This window comes from Orbicella franksi, chromosome 10, assembly GCF_964199315.1.
Source record: "Orbicella franksi chromosome 10, jaOrbFran1.1, whole genome shotgun sequence".
In the NCBI taxonomy this organism is placed as follows: domain Eukaryota; kingdom Metazoa; phylum Cnidaria; class Anthozoa; order Scleractinia; family Merulinidae; genus Orbicella; species Orbicella franksi.
Window position 1 is genome coordinate 5,635,742 of NC_138154.1, and position 16,966 is coordinate 5,652,707.

Genomic DNA, 16,966 nt, shown 5'->3' on the forward strand with positions numbered 1-16,966 from the left:
GATCGTTGACATCAAACTTAAGATAAAATCGCTCAGACTTGCATGGATCAAAGGACTACCCTCTAGAGATAACTGCAATTGGAAAGTAGTACCAGACTTTTTTTTTTAACAAACACAGAGGTCTCAATTTCCTGCTTCGATGTAACTACGATGTCAAATATTTAAGGCACATTCCAACATTCTATAGAGACATATTTATTGCATTTGATGAAGTCAAGACTCTGTGTATTTAATACTTTCCCATCAATGGTTTCTGTATAAAATACTATCATGGGATTTCGTAAAGCCATGACTGGTGTTACCAAGTTGATTTCTATCAATGGGATTTTAATATTTCACATAAGGGACTAGACATCTAAATTCACATGAATGGTTTTAAATACTTTCCCATCAATAGTTTCTGTATAAAATACTATCACGGGATTTCATATACCTGTGACTGGTGTTGTCAAGTTGCTTTCTATCAATGGGAATTTATAAACTTACCTGCACACGGCTAAATTTACATTAATGGGAATTGTTTACAGCATTGCTTCTTCAGAAAATTCCCATCAATGGGAATTTACTAATGATGTGAATTTGCTAATTCTCATTACAGGTTTTACAAATCACATTAATGTTTTTTTTTGTAAAATTTTCCTGTGAATTGATAGATTGTTCATTGAGCATTTGTCACAAAAAAGAAAGTGGAACGTTGCTTACTTACATGTAAACCAAAAGGGTATATAAAGAAAACTGGTTTGCTTAGCCCAAGTAACAGTTATCCTTATACTGATAGAAATGCTGTGTAGGATCCTGCAGAATTTCCCAGGATAATGTCGAATCTTATCAGGATCCAACTTTGTCAAAAAGATTCTACTGCAGTTACTTCCACGATGTTCATTGCAACATCACTCTGGAATTGATTTATGTGCAAATATGCTTTGGGAAGAGTATTGTCTCCCAAAAATCTGCACACCAATCAATAAAAATTATTGTTAAGCACAGCCCAGAATACACTCGGAACACTCGGATAACCTGGGCTGAATAACATGAGAACAAGGCTAGTCAGTCCTTAGTTTGTGATTTTGAATAATAACTCAGTGAGAGTTCTTGCTTGTTTTTGATAATGCCTTCCTTCTGCTGCGTGCCTGAATGGAATCAAAAAGTTTAGAAGGATGAAAAAAATGAAAAGATATTCTAATTTTGCCATTGACAAAACTAGACATACACAATGCCTGCATGCAATAAGAAGGGATGAGGGAAAGGACTTTTGCATGACAGAGAAGACAAAGGTGTGTTCTTGACATTTTCAGTAGCTAAATAGAAGAGTAGATGTAAAGGATAATGTGGTCCCTTCAAGATTTAAATGGTGTTCAGGAATCACCATGAAAGAGGAAGGCTCCAGCGGTACAATTTCCTTTACAAGCTTTCGCAAAAATGAAGACACTGAAGCCATCGACCAGTGCTGTGGCATGTAGTTCATTGGATTCAGTGAATGAGAGTGAAACTGTTCAAAAAGCAGATGCAGATGAACTAGAGCAAGATGCAGAAGATGCCAAAAACCAAATGATTGCACTAGAAAACGAAAACACTCTGCTTCAAGAGAAATTAACAGCAGTGGAGAAAAAAAATTGAATCTATGACTAAGCATGTGTTTGAAAGAGAAAGATTTAAATGCGACGAAAACATATCTTTCTATACAGGTTTTCCCAAGTACGATACTTTTGTAGCCACTTTCGAATTTCTCAACCCAGGCGTTGAAGGGGAAAACATCAGATACTGCTCTCCTTCTGAACGTGGTATACCAGATGCTTTCTACAATCACATGGAAGAAGACGACTTAAAAACAGAGCACCGGAACAACAAACAGGGGAGACGAAGAAAGCTCAAACCAGTTGAGGAATTTTTTATGGTAATGTGCTGCCTGCGAAGAGGGTTTGCTTTGCAGCAAATGAGACGTTCTGTCAACAGAATGATTCCATTTCCATTGTTACTGAAGAGTAGCTCTTCCTTTGCAAAAGATGATGAGGTGACTACTTGGCTTGTGTCAGTTCCCAGTGTAATTTAACAAATTGGAATTGAAAATGGCAACTTTACTTTTGCTGGACTAATTTGGTTTGAAGGTCACGTCAATATAGTGCTATATTAATGTCAACCAGCAGACTGTATATTTGAACTGCAGCATTAGCGTATATGTACATGGTTGGGCCTTTCTACTACTCACTTGGAGTGCACTTCTCCTGTGTGGGAGCTTTAAGTCATTTCCCGAATCTTGTATTTCCTCTTCCTCTGGGTTATGTGCCATATTGAAAAATAATTTAAACAAATCAATGGGTTGCTCACTGCCTGGTAGTTGGACTTTAGGGCCATGAGGATGGTTGAAAGGGATTTCAAGTTAGCAAGTTAGGAGTCAGCAGTTGTTATCAGGAATTATGCCCAGCTGGAGCATGCGCTTAATGCTGAGAAGCTTCTGGTTCAGGACCATTGGAACGTTCAGAATCATCACCTTGATCGTCCTATGAATCAGTCACGTAAAAGTCACAGTTCAGCTCTTCAGCAGAATCTTTTGATCCAGTAACAACAGCAGTTGGAGGCGTATCATTCTCAACTATGATTCTAACTTGGGGTGTTCCAGACCCACCAGAACTTTTCTTGTTGCCATATTTGATCAACTGACCCCAAGTTCCCAGGAAGATCAATTAAAGATTTTTTTGTGATTTGTTTTCAGCCAAAAATGGAAAACCCAGTCAAAATCACGATAAATTGATCCATTCGGTTTGGAGCCAGGTTAGTCACAATACTACTACTACTACTACTACTACTACTACTACTACTACTACTACTACTACTACTACTACTACTACTACTACTACTACTACTACTACTACTACTACTACTACTACTACTACTACTACTACTACTACTACTACTACTACTACTACTACTACTACTACTACTACTACTACTACTACTACTACTACTACTACTACTACTACTACTACTACTACTACTACTACTACTACTACTACTACTACTACTACTACTACTACTACTACTACTACTACTACTACTACTACTACTACTACTACTACTACTACTACTACTACTACTACTACTACTACTACTACTACTACTACTACTACTACTACTACTACTACTACTACTACTACTACTACTACTACTACTACTACTACTACTACTACTACTACTACTACTACTACTACTACTACTACTACTACTACTACTAATTTGATACTACTACTACTACTACTAATTTGATACTACTACTACTACTACTACTACTACTACTAATTTGATACTACTACTACTACTACTACTACTAATTTGATACTACTACTACTACTACTACTACTACTAATTTGATACTACTACTACTACTACTACTACTACTACTACTACTAATTTGATACTACTACTACTACTACTACTACTACTACTAATTTGATACTACTACTACTACTACTACTAATTTGATATCGGTAGAGGATTATGTCAATCAAGCAAAGATATCGCTAGAATGTTATGTCCAAACAAGCGAGGAAGAACTGTTAAAAGCTGTCAGGAGGGATGAGGATGAGAATAGAGAAACAGCTGCCAACTTTAAAGCGAGGAGAAGAACTGAAAATATTCAAGACTGGAAAGAAAAGCTGGTAATGTCGTGTCCAAACTGGCAGAGAATGGGGTTGGGGAAAGGGGTGTGAAAGTACTGCCCCTTGAAATAGATATAGATATACCTATATGTATAGCTCTTTGGCGTACAAAGCTATGCTTTCATGTCCAAATTGAGCACCTACCAGGATGAGTCAGTGCTATTAGCATTGCCCATGCTCACTAGTTAACTAGTTTGAGCACTCTGGCATGGCTTAGACGATACCACCAGTGTGGGATCGTTTGGCGTGACCATATGGCTTCTCCATCCTAGCATTAGCAGTACACTGATGAGGCCCAGAAGGCTGAAACAGTACTGTCTGCAGTTATATATATAGATATATAGTAGTGAATGATGGGAACAGAAATCGAAGCAACAAAGAAATGAGTAAAAATGTGTTCAGCCAGAAATCGAACCCAGGTCTCCTGGTAACTGGTCAGATGTCTTACTACTAAGCCACTGAACCAACCCTGCCATTCAGTTGAACTGGAAGGACTTTTAAGTAGCAAGCTCTGAGGAGAATCACATTTTCTGCAGTTAGGATCACATCACTCTGCCCAAGTTCATCAGCGATTCACAGTAAATTGCCCCCCGGATATGAAATAATTGTATAGGATGAGCAGAAAAATAACAACAACTAACTGCCTCATTTATCTTTGAATCACCAACCTGTTCCCTTTAGAAGGTGATTCACAGTGATTTCTGACAAATATTAAATAGTAGTGAATAATGGGAATATAAATAGATTTATGGAGTCAGACTAATTCAAACACATTTATTCGCTACTCCAAGTTTCATGCTTCTTGCAAAGCAATCATCAGGCAACTGTCACAAAGAACAGTTATAATCTTAGATATACACATTTAAAAATAGGGAAGAATGCCTTACAGCAGGACATGTCGAGATGCTATTGTATGATGAAAGTGTAACAGTCTTGTATATAAAATACAATTAAGCAATTGTGGTATTTAACAGAAATTTCTTAGGGTGTCTACAGGTCAATGTCAGTTCATTTCTATGATTAAGTGTTGCCATTTCAGGTTTACAAATGATGAGAAACTTTTCCCATAAACACAGGTTACATTTTTTGTTGATGTTTGAATACTATTTTGCTTGTTTCACTTTTTTGCATTTGATTTTGTAATTTATTTTAAGGTCCTTCAGATTCCATATGTGTTTACTTAGTTCAGTTACATTTCGGTACCGTTGGTTTCTGAAAGAGCACATGTGGTTTCTATACCTCTCTTTGAAAGTTGTGTCGCAAAGACTGATGTATGTTTCTTTCAATTCCGGGGTGGTGACCTCCACTTGGTAAATAATGTTCATCACATTACAATTTCTGTCCAGGGGGCAAGAATTGTTGTTATGGCAACTACAGACCTGTTTCATTTCATCCAAGGATTTTAATTCGTTGTTAAGTTCAGCCTTATTGTGGTTGGAGATTATGGTCCTGACGTTGCTCATGTAGCTAAAGTCAGTTTTAGAGTGTTGCAGTTAAAGATTTTATGAAGTGGATTTGACTTAGAAGTATTGGTCAACAAGTGAAAGAAAGCATTTCCCGACTCATTTCTACATTTTTGCTGTAAGGTGGATTGAACCACGTTACAGTACTGGTCAAATGTAAGTTGACAGTCACTCGAAACTCGAATGACTCAACTTGATCCTCAATCCTCAAAACTCGAAAACTTCAAGTATCGAGTCTCGAGTCGAGTTGTTCAAGTTTCGAGTTGAGTCGTTTGAGTTTCGAATTGAGTCGTTCGAGTTTCGAGGTGAGTCTTTCGAGTCGAGGAGACAAAGAATTTATTGCTCGATTAATTATTCCAAATACATGTACATGTCAATCTTGTTGGTTTACTTTTGCAGACAGGGAAATTTTCGAGTTGCGACTAGAGGCGGTAAGTGACTCTACATTTGTAAATCAGTTGGCTTATTTAAATCAACTGATTTGTCCCTCGGTTGAACTTCTTTCAATTTGGATTTAATTATCATTCATTTCAGAGTAACAACAGAGTAACAGTTCTGAACATAATGCTGAGTTTGGTTTAAATCAACTGTGCGAAGGGCTCGATAGAAATCAGAAACTTTAACTCTCAAAGTGCTCATGCGACTCAAAATCACCAGCTTCTTCCAATCAGTTGTTTGTGTTGATGCTTGGTATGAACACATTTCTTTCGACTCAGAGCTATCTTTAATCCATTCGCTGATGATTTCAGAGTAACTTTTCTGGTCAGTTTTCAATTCGATGCTGGGTTTTGTTTTTACAGCTTGATAGAAGTTAGAAACTCTCGAAGCAGCTCATGTTTGATATTTACATGTGGTTGATGCGAATCAAAATCGCCAGGGCTTGTCTAGTTGTTGTTTGTTTTGTCGCTCAATTTCAATAAGTTTCTTATGATTCAGATTATTTTTATCCATTTGTTGATTATGATTTCAGAGTAACTTTTTTTGTCAGTTTTTGATTCTTGATGCTGACTTCTGGCTTGTGTTACATACACTGCATAAATATAGAATCAGAATCTTGTACGTCCATTCTGTTTACTGGCCTGGAGTCCCAGATGGAAACACTGACTCAGTCAATGAGCTAAGAAGTAGTATTGTTATATCTCCTTGCCTATACAGTCTGGGTAGCAAAGATGATAGAAAACCTAAATATACAGCCATCTACTGAGTATCCCTTTGAAATATGTGAGTTCAAACATGGTTGGCAGAAAGTGTGATAAATTCATGTCACCACTGTTATTTTCTTACTTATCAACATAAACACCATGGTTGTCATAAACATTATTCTGCATGTGTTTCCTTACAAAAGAAAAAAAAGCAAGAAACAGAAATGGCCAGGTTTCGATTCAATCGAATGTCCCGGAGAATTCAAAGTTTCTATTAATAATGAAACTAAGAATTTGACTTAATGTTCTCTTTTATGCATTAGAGGATAGAATCTTCAAAAACTGCGTGGAGTTTTGTTGTAAACACAATAGCGATTGGGGTTCATGGGATTACATGTACTGGACAGTGTTGGTCATCACTTTTATTAGAAGTGATGCCTCCTAAAGGAGTTGTTTTTGTCAGTGTCTGAAGAGTGCAGCCGGGAACTAGTTTCTGGAAGGTTTTCCCTGCTGCTCAACAACTATCGGCAAGACTTTGTGCAAGTGCCCGATATACTTCGTACACTTTTCTGCATCCATTCTCTTGTTCCAAAATCTTTCTATCCCATTCATTAGCTCTTCCGTTGTTCTCGGTTTTATGATGTTTCTAAGGAAATGCTTTTGCTCGTGCCAAAGCATATTGATGGGGTTAAGATCTGGTGACTCAGAAGGGGTTTTCCACCAGTTGATCCTGTAGTCTTCCATGAAGTTGCTGGCAAGACGGCTGGTATACTTCAGGTTATTGTTTTGTTGGAATTGATGACCATCAGGGAAGGTTCTGCGGATAAATGGTAGCAGCCCATTGCTGAGGAGATCAGAGACAAAACTGCACGTCCATGTTGCCTTCAAACTCCATGAATTCTGTTGGCCCCCTCTTTGATATGCCTGCCCAAACATGGACTTTCACTGGGTGTTTAGGTTTCCCTTTTGACTTCGGCTGTTCCCACTTGCGATGGAAACTCAGCTTGCTGTGGACATAAATTCTGTCATCGCATGCTCGCGACATGTGCGACCCTTATGTCGCGATCACATCAGACATAACTATGTCTGCCACGCCTTAAGATCAAAGAGACCGATATTCTGTCATGAAGCAGGTCACATCTTGCCTAATGGCCTTAAAAAATTTTTTATTTTTCTTTTGTTACAATATCAGTAAAATCTGAAATTCTGCAATTAAATTAGATATCACAACACAAGCACACAGCATGTGTACAGAGCTCTTGCTTCAACATTTTCCCAATTGTCACAATCAATTGTAATTCTTCAGTATGGCTAACTACTTTAATCCATATGAATTTCAAGGCTTTCAGTTTTCGTAGCATATTGGAAATGACTTGCAGCCGATTTGTTTTCAGCAGCAAAACGCACAGTCACAAGCAGCTTTGTCGTTACCTCCCAGTCTAGACAAAAGAAGCATCCTCGGGAGAGAAAATGTCTTAAAAGAAAAAGTGTAGCCAAAGCAAGTGATGAGAAAGTCCTTTTCAGCTTTGGGCCGACATTATACTGATTATGGTCAGAATGATACCATATATCTTTTATGTCGCAAACGTGTGACCCCTCTTAGGGTAAATGCCCTGACAAACTTGTGTGACAAAAACAAAAAAGTCCGCAGTGCAACCCATGTCTTACGTTTAAGCATCAATATTGTACCTTGAGTCTTCATTACAGTGCATGCTGGCTTGACAAAATGAACTGGTCAAAGGGAGCAAAGACACTGGGTAGGAGGATGGTTCAAGCATCCGTTTGTTTATTTTCCAATTTTCCAGACAGAATCTTGGAAATGGCAGTTAAATGTCATCACTTCTGCATTCATTGTTGTAAACTGCAACAACTAATTGGGACAACTGTGACGAATTCCACAATTTCATTTTATTCTGGGCTATTACCAGGTAGTTGATGGTGTGGTAATAAAAGCTCTCTCTTGTTTTGCTCAACTGACACAATTATCACAAGAATTACAACAAGGAGGTGAACAGATAAATAGACTACTGTAATTTTTTTGCACTGCTGCAATCCCGACTGCGATGTGCGATCGGCCAAGACCACTGTTGAAACCCAATGGCACGATTTAACAATCACTTCTTTATTGCTTTTACGTTCATGGTACGTAGTGGAAAACTAAGAGCTGGTAAAACGAAGTTAGATACAGAAAATAAATACAGCTACAGTTGTCATAAAGAGCAATACAATTGTATTTTGTTTCATTTAAACCCTTACCTCTTCACCATGACTAGACATCTGCTCCTCCTCATTAACCTAGAAAAAACAAACGAGATGTAGATAAGAGATGGTAAAATGAAGTTAAGTAAGAAAATAAATAAAGATACAGTTGCAGTAAAGAGCAATTCAGTTGTCGTTTATTGTATTTTGACCCTTACCTCCTTACCATGACTGGACATCTGCTCCTGCTCATTAACCTAGCAAAAACGAACATGGTGTAGATAAGGGCTGGTACAACAAAGTTAGATACATAAAAAAAAGATACAGTCACAGTTGTGGTAAAGAGCAATTCAATTGTCGTTTGTTGCATTCAAACCCTACCTCCTCACCATGGCTAGACATCTGCTCCTGATCGTTAGCCTAGGAAAAGCGAACGTGGTGTAGATACGAGATAGCAAAACAAAGTTAGATACTGAAACTAAATACAGTTTAAACCCCTACCTCCTCACCATGGTTAGACAACTGTTCTTGCTGCCAAGCAATCCTGTAAGAAATTCCAAGCAATCTTGTGAACAAACAAACAAAAAAAATCAACAAAACTGTTCTCATGAAAAGCAAACGTAACTGAAGAATATCTCGCACGCAATATTGTTACATTGGCTAGGGATAAATTCTTTACTCACATCATACTATAGTTGCTGTCAGCTATGTCTCGTGCGGTTGCGTTGACGTGCACAAAAAACTTAATATTTCACCTTGAAGAACTTGTTTATTTTCTACAGAATCAGGTCATTCTTTGCCACTTGAATATGCCATTGTAGTTGTGAAATCTGTTTTCAAGGTACTTTTCTAGCTTGACTATTAAAATTTCAGTTTTTCTATCTACATGGTTCACTGTTTTGTGTTGTCAGTTTAAAATCCTTTCACCATATAATTTTGACCAAAATGAAGTCTACAGGATGGGTAGGTGCCTCGCATGCTTCTCAGTGTCCCGTTTGTAATGTTATGGCAAAGATCAGAAAGATAACTTTTTATCCCAGCTAACGAGTACAAGCACACGTGTATATTCTGTCTCGTCCTACTGCGCATGCTCAAAACCTGATATGTTTACATCTCCACCCTAAAAACTTTGCCGGGTGAAAGAAACAAACTTGGTCTCTAAATTGGAACCTAAATAACACAAGTATTGTTCAAATTGAATCCAACGCAACAAAATTCTCAGACGGCTAAGCCGAGTTGTTCTGATTAACAGAGTTTAAAGGTCCAGCCTTAATGGCTTCTTTACAACACGACCACTTCTGGTTGTCAGATGTTGGTCGGCACTTCCCTCACCAACTGTAGCTGGTTTCTGGGGTGTCTGGGGTAATCCTGGTGACGGGACTTGGTGAGATGTAAATGTAGGTGCACTGGGCTGTGGTGGATTGTCTTGGCTAGAGAGCAGTTGACCTTCAAGGCTTGGTGCTACTTGGCCTGACGGTTTTAACTGTATTCTGTTGCACCTTAGTTCAGAACCACTGTTTGTCTCTACAATGTAGGATCTTGGCTGGTTCATTTGCTCTTTCAGTGTTGCCGGAGTCCAGGTCTTGGTTTTTGGTTGAAACACCAATACTGGTTGGCCTGGTACTAGCTTTTGTAGCTCACGTGTGGACTTGCCATCATGCTGCTGTTTCTGAACATCTTGGCGGTGCTGCAGCTGATCTTGGTGGCATTCTTTTGCTTGTGACCGTTGGAGTCGTCCACTGCTGGGTAGTTGTGTGCGATATTCTCTATTGTTCAGTAACTTGGCTGGTGATGGTAAGTTGCTATCGACAGGCGTGGCCCGGTATGACAAGAGCGCAAGATACGGGTCCTGTCCTGCAGCCTCGGACTTCCTTAGAAGGTTCTTTACGGTTTGTACCATCCTTTCTATGAATCCATTGCTCTTTGGATACACTGGTGAGCTAGTAATGTGATTGATACCCCATTGGTCACAGAATGCTGCAAATTCCTTGCTGCTGTATTGAGGGCCGTTGTCAGATACCAGGGATTCTGGTATACCATGTTCTGCAAAGATTGATTTGAGGTGGTTGATTATCGCAGCAGATGTCGTTGAGCTCAACTTTCTAACGATGGGGTATTTGCTGTAATAGTCTGCGACTAGTAAGTATTGAGCACCTCCATAGTCGAACAGATCGCATCCAAGCCTCTGCCATGGATAACTGGGTACATTGTGTGGATGCAATGTTTCTTTTGGTTGCTGTTTGGAAAACTGTGCGCATGTCGGACAGTTCTCTGTCATCTGTTTGATGTCCCTTGATATGCCTGGCCAAAACAGGCTGTCCCTTGCTCTCAGGAGACACTTCTCTGTTCCCATATGTCCTTGGTGTATGATTTGTAACATCTGTGGGCGTAGCTTACTGGGAATTACGAGTTTGTGTCCCTTGAGAATGAGGCCATTTTCAACACTCAGGTCCTCTCTGAAGTTCCAGAACTCTTTCAGGTCTTGTGGGCACTCATTTGGATATTCTGGCCATCCATGATGCACGACATCTTTTAAGTGACTGAGTACAACGTCTTGATCAGTGTACTCTCGTACTTCATCTAGTTTGGCAGGGCTGGTTGGCAGTGTTCGAGAGATTGTGTCCACTTCCACCACGGGGACTTCGTTGTCTTCTGCAGGGGGCTCCATGTGGCTAATCCTGGAAAGGGCGTCTGCTATCACGTTGCTTTTTCCTTGAATGTACCTGATCTCCACGTTGTATTTGGCCATTTTAAGTAGGAGCCTCTGAAGGCGTGGTGGTGCGCTCGATATGCTCTTCTTCCAGACGCTTTCGAGCGGCTTGTGGTCAGTTTCGATGACCACCTCCTTACCAAATACGTAATGGTTAAGCTTTTCAAGCGACCAACAGGCAGCAAGTAACTCTCGCTCTATGTTGCTGTATCGAGACTCAGTTTCAGTTAGTGATCGACTGGCATAGCACATTGGTTTGCCCTCTTGCGTCAACACACATCCAATGCCTTTAAGGCTTGCATCAGACTGGATTAGGTTCTCCTTTTCTGGGTCGTAATAGGCTAGGACTGGTACTTCAGTGATTGCTTGTTTGAGGTTCTGGAATGTCCTTTGGTGTTCTGGTTGCCACACGAATGGTACATCTTTTTTCATCAGCTGTCGCACAGGTTCTGACACTTGGGCTAGAATGGGTGAGAACCTGTTCAGGTAGTTAATCATGCCCAAAAAGCACTGCAGCTCTGTAAGGTTATTCGGGGATGGCATATCACGGATTGCTTTGATTTTGGTTTTGCCAGGGCGGATCCCGTCGGGGGTCCATGTGAGCCCGAAGAAGGATGCTTCCTTCACTTTAAACTGGAATTTGTCCGGGTTAAATCTCACATTGTTCTCTCTTGCTGTGTCAAGGACAGTTAGTATGTGCTGATCATGTTGTGCTTCGCCCGTGCCATAGACAAATGTGTCATCTGCAATACCGCTGAGCCCTTCAAGTCTGCCAAAGACCATATCCATTTTTCTTGAAACACATCTCCACTGCACGTAAGGCCAAATGGAAGTCTTGTCCATCTATGCTTTCCCCATGGGGTGTTAAAGGTGCACAGCCTACTGCTTTCCTTGTCAAGACTAACTTGCCAAAATCCACTGCGTGCATCAAGGATACTGAAGTGGGTGGAGCCGCTGACTTTCGGTATCACATCATCTATGGTTCTCACATAGTAGGGGTTGCGCTTGATTGCTTTATTGAGATTCCGAGGGTCCAAGCACAGACGGATCGACCCGTTGGGTTTGATGGTGACCACAGCAGAGTTAACCCAAGTGGTATATTCATCTTGGACCTCAACCAGAATTCCAGATTCTTTTAACTGGTCTAGCTCTTCTATGTAGGCTTTCTGTAGTTGTACTGGAACCTGTCTTGGAGCATGCTGTACTGGGGGAATGTCAGGGTTAGTTTCAATGTGGTACAGGGGTCCTGGAAAGCAGCCAATTCCTGTAAAGACATCCTGATATTCTTCCAACAAATAGTCCTTTGTCAGTGGGAAGGGGTGTTGTTTGCCTCTGATGTCAAATAGTTTGACAGTATTTGCATTGGGCATGGGGTTTTCACTTTGTACAACATTCTGGGTGGTTGCATTTGTGCTGGCTGTGACTGGCCAGTTGAGCTTTAGGAGGTTCAGATCTTGTGCAGACATGTTACCAATTATGGCAGGGCCATCAACGTCAACAACTTCTGCTTGGATAACTCTGGGGTTGGAATTGTTAGGACCCTTCACGTATATTTGGCAAGATCCAAGATTTGGGATCTCGGCTCCACCATAAGCAGTTAACTTCACTGTAGGTTGTTGTAAGCTTAGTGTCTCAGGGCTTAGTTGCTTGTATAGGGACTTGGGTATAATGTTTGTTTCAGCACCTGAGTCTATCTTACAGAGTGCATTCATTTGTTTTCCTTCTGGCTTCAGTGCCAAGGAGACTTCTAGCAGAGCCTTTTCTCTACAGGATACAACGTTTACACTCATGGCCAGGGGTGTTGCTTCAATTGGGCCCAGGAACACATAATTATCTAATGATTGGGTAGGCTCTGACTCAGGTATGGCATTGTTATTACTAGTAGCTTCTATCTCATGCACATCCTTCTTTTTAAGTTTTGAAAAGCATACCTTGGCAAGGTGTCCCACCTTTTGGCAGTAATGACACGTTGCATTTCTTGCTGGGCACTGTTCATGAGAGTGAGGGCCCCAACCACAATTCCTGCAGAGCTGCGTTTTTCCTGACTTGTTGCCTTTTGGGTTTTGCCTTGATCCACCGGCTACTGGGTTCAGCTGGTCACTTCGGAATTGGTTTCTCCTGGTTGAACTAACAGGGTGTACTGCTGACACTACTGGGTTCATTAGCTGAAGCTGCTTGTCTGCTGATTCGTCTGCTTTTGCCATTTCTCTAGCTTTACTAAATGTCAGAGCATTTCCTTCTTTGAAACACTCCTTTCTGACATGGTCTGAATTCATGCCGAGTACAAGGAAGTCTCTCAAGAATCGATCATGATGTTCCGATGGATAGTTGGCTTCTTTGACAAGGATTCTAAGCTTTGCAATAAATTCTTCTAACGATAGTGTACCTTGTCGAAGATTGTGTAGCTCCCAGGCGGTGATCAGCTCGTTTGAGTGAGGTTTCACGTAGTTTTCCAGTTTCTTTTGTTCGTCTGCCGAGAGGCCCCAGCTGTTGAACAGCTCCAAGCCGTGCTCACCGGCCCAGTAAAGCAGGTGCTTACACTGAATTTCTTCGTCAATTTTGGCCATCGGGCCCGTAAAGAGCAGTTCACAGCGTTGTTTCCACATTTTGAAGCGCGAGTATAGGTTTTCATCTGTGCTCCAGTCCATGGTTGGACCCTTGTCAATGAATGAGGCGCTGGCCGCCATGTTGTTTTCTTGAATCGATCGTACACGTGTCGTTCGGAAATTACTTCACTCTTCCACCTTCTCCAGTGTATCGAGCTAAATGGTATGTTTGGTTACTTCTCGATCCCACTTCTGACATCATGTAATGTTATGGCAAAGATTGGAAAGATAACTTTTTATCCCAGCTAATGAGTACAAGCACACGTGTATATTCTGTCTCGTCCTACTGCGCATGCTCAAAACCTGATATGTTTACACCGTTTGCACCCTCTCCTTTTGGGCTTTATTTATTTCATTTATATTCTTATCTGTATCTATAGTTATAGTCTTTGTCCAATAAAGTTTATGTAAAAAGCCTCTAAAAATAGGTCGTTAGGTAATCGTTAAATGAGTCACCAGTCTCACAAAATATGCACGTCCAATATGGCAAATTTGGTAGAAATGCAAGGTCCATTTTTGAGACCCCGCGGGCCCAACGTGTTTGGTCATTACCATTTCTCTTAACCTAGAAAGAGTATCAGTATTCTATTATTCTGAATGTCCAGAGACTTATCGTGCATGTTGGTACGCCCTTTTTTTCTTCTTTTTATTTTTTGAGGAACTTTTGGGAAAAAATCCCGAACATTTCTGATTTGAAAAATCAGATCATGTTCATTCTCTTTTCTATCCTCAAAACATTTCACTACAGCTCCTGTGCCATGAAACCCAACGATCTGAAATGAAAAAGGCACCCATGAAGTGAATATAGCAAAACAAACAAATAAATATAATCATAATAATAACTTAAAAATAATAAGAACAATAATAACACCATGATGACTTTGGGATCCATCGTTTCCAGAGGGACATTTCTAGTGATTGTGTGCTTATAACTCCGAACTAGGATAAAAATTAAAAACCACCAGGTGCATCTAGGATATCTTATTACATCAATCAGTCTTTAACCATATGTAACTATTAACACAAAGAAGCGAAAGTAATCCTGAATGGTGTAACACTTAAAAAGCTGTGGATTTAGTCGGCTAAAAATAAGACACACTAATGACTTGCTAATGTGTGGAGCAAGTTCAATATGTGTATAACATCCTATAACTTCCATTCACTAACATAGGCATGGCTCATGTTTCCACCACATTTTGCATTCTCCATGAATGCTTCCACCACGGAATGGTTTCTTTTTTCCATTGACATACATGCATACATAAACTTTTTTTAAACTCAAATTTGAAAGCTCTGTACAAACCTAAAAAAATTAAACACCATTAAACTCCCTCACAATTGCTTTACCCCTCTGTAGAATGCACGCAAACAACTCACTAATTGAAAGGTCAGTGGTTTTACGACACCCTGTAAAGGTGCCTTGATGCTGAAATTCCATTTTTTCCAATCAAAGCCTGATGGTCTCTATTTCCAAACTAAATGTGACCGTGAACGGGAAAACGTACCTTAACGCTTATCCGTTAGACAGGCAAAAGCGTTAAGCATCCGTTAGTCATCCATTAGAAAGTTTTCTTAAGAACATTAGGGGCGTTAGCCCAACCATTAGAACGGAGAGTGCAACGGTTAGCAAGAGACATGTATCCGTTAGCCGTTAGCATCAGACCGTTAGACGGGACAGCATAGCCGTTAGCAAAAACTCTGTCTCCGTTAGCACGGCTAGAGAAGCCGTTAGGATCTGTTAGAATAAACTAGCACACGTTAAACGGGTAACGATTCCATTAGAATGGCATGACACGCGTTGAAGTAGCATGTGGTACGTAGCCTAACACAGTGTGAAATGAGAGCAGCTCTTGGCTTCCATTTAGTTCAGAACAATCATGAGATAGCTATCTTCCGACGAGAAGTTTGGCGTTTATTATATTTTGATGCCCTGATGATTGATAAATACAACTCAAATGAAGTTCAATAAAGCCTTCATACTATAGTTATTATACATGATCCAAAACAAAACACATTTGCCGCTTTCGAAAACAGAAACGACATGTGAAATCATAACAACGATCGGCATTATATGAACTGTTTTATTTATTCGGCAAAGTCCAGTTGTTTCGAGAGCTTGTAATTTGCCACTGTAAGTCGTGAACAAAAGAAAGTTAAAAACACCTTACAAATGTCATAAACGAACGAACCAAACATGGAGAAAAACTCAACCAAAATGACCATGCGATGAATAAAGATGTTCTGTGAGGTAAACACTGATCACGTGTCAAGAACTTGTGCTCGTGTGTCAATGTCACAAAGTGCGGGTTCAAAAATTTGCGTAAAGTTGTTTACATCTTCCAAGACGCGAGAAACGGCCATATTCCGGCGGAAAGTGTGATAAATATTTTGATAGACTGTTGTCTGACTCTTAATCAGAAGAAACCAATTTAACTACATGTATGTGACAATAATCTTTTGCGAATCCACAGCTGGAGAAAGCAGTTACTTTTAAAAAAACTCTACACAAAGTCATTGTGTAAAAATAAGTACAAGCGACAAATCCATTTGAGTAAAACGATAAAAAATGTTCACCCTGCTCGACTGGCGAGTTAAATTGTTTACACGCCGGTTTAGCGACGTTTCGCGTCCCACACGATAATAAAGGACTCGAATTCTGAGTTTGTCTGTCTCGATGAGGAAGTGATAGTTTATATCACTGAGTTTTCCTTTCAATGCTCACCGTGGAAATAATTTTTTAAATGTTTGTCCCATCGACGACTGATGAAACAGGCACTTTGTGATTCGTTTTTTTTAGAAATCGTGAGTGTAAGACTGATAATGGATTGGCACGGTTATGTGTTTATAACATTGGACTGAAAGCTATGCTGTTTGTTCGTTAAAAGTCCTTAGATGTAAACCGTTAGACAACCGTTAAACGTCCTTAGATGTAGGCGGTTAGATAACCATTAAACGGCTTCAGTCATCCGTTAGAACAAATTGTGCAACCGTTAGAACGTGTTCTTCATCCATTAGGTATACTTAGTTAACCGTTAGAATGTTAGGAGAGAGCGTTAGAACGCTTTGATCATCCGTTAGGCACAATTAGATAACCATTAGAACGTTAGGACAAAACGTTAGAATGTTGTGAAGGCCATTAACTATCCGTTAGCTATCCGTCCGTTAGCGACCGTTTAACGGATAAGCGTTAAGG

General features: G+C 40.0%; 2 protein-coding genes and 1 long non-coding RNA gene across 3 annotated transcripts in view; 1 reads left to right on the forward strand and 2 right to left on the reverse strand.

Moving 5' to 3' along the window:
* Positions 1–16,966, forward strand: part of LOC145501088 (uncharacterized) — a 461,598-nt gene that overhangs the window by 31,048 nt on the left and 413,584 nt on the right. The gene's annotated exons all lie outside the window — the stretch shown is intronic.
* On the reverse strand, positions 7,708–9,447 carry LOC145501158 (uncharacterized). The gene is made up of 4 exons (XR_014051199.1): positions 8,959–9,447; positions 8,839–8,877; positions 8,676–8,714; positions 7,708–8,553 (listed from the first exon to the last, which is right to left on the reverse strand). It is a non-coding gene; the product is annotated as an uncharacterized LOC145501158 (long non-coding RNA).
* The window catches only part of LOC145501124 (uncharacterized), a 198,112-nt gene continuing 190,602 nt past the window's right edge, over positions 9,457–16,966 (reverse strand). The window contains exon 2 of the mRNA XM_081480677.1: positions 9,457–9,570. Coding sequence (XP_081336803.1) covers positions 9,565–9,570 — 6 coding nt within the window. The 3' untranslated portion in view covers positions 9,457–9,564. The remainder of the gene's footprint in view (positions 9,571–16,966) is intronic.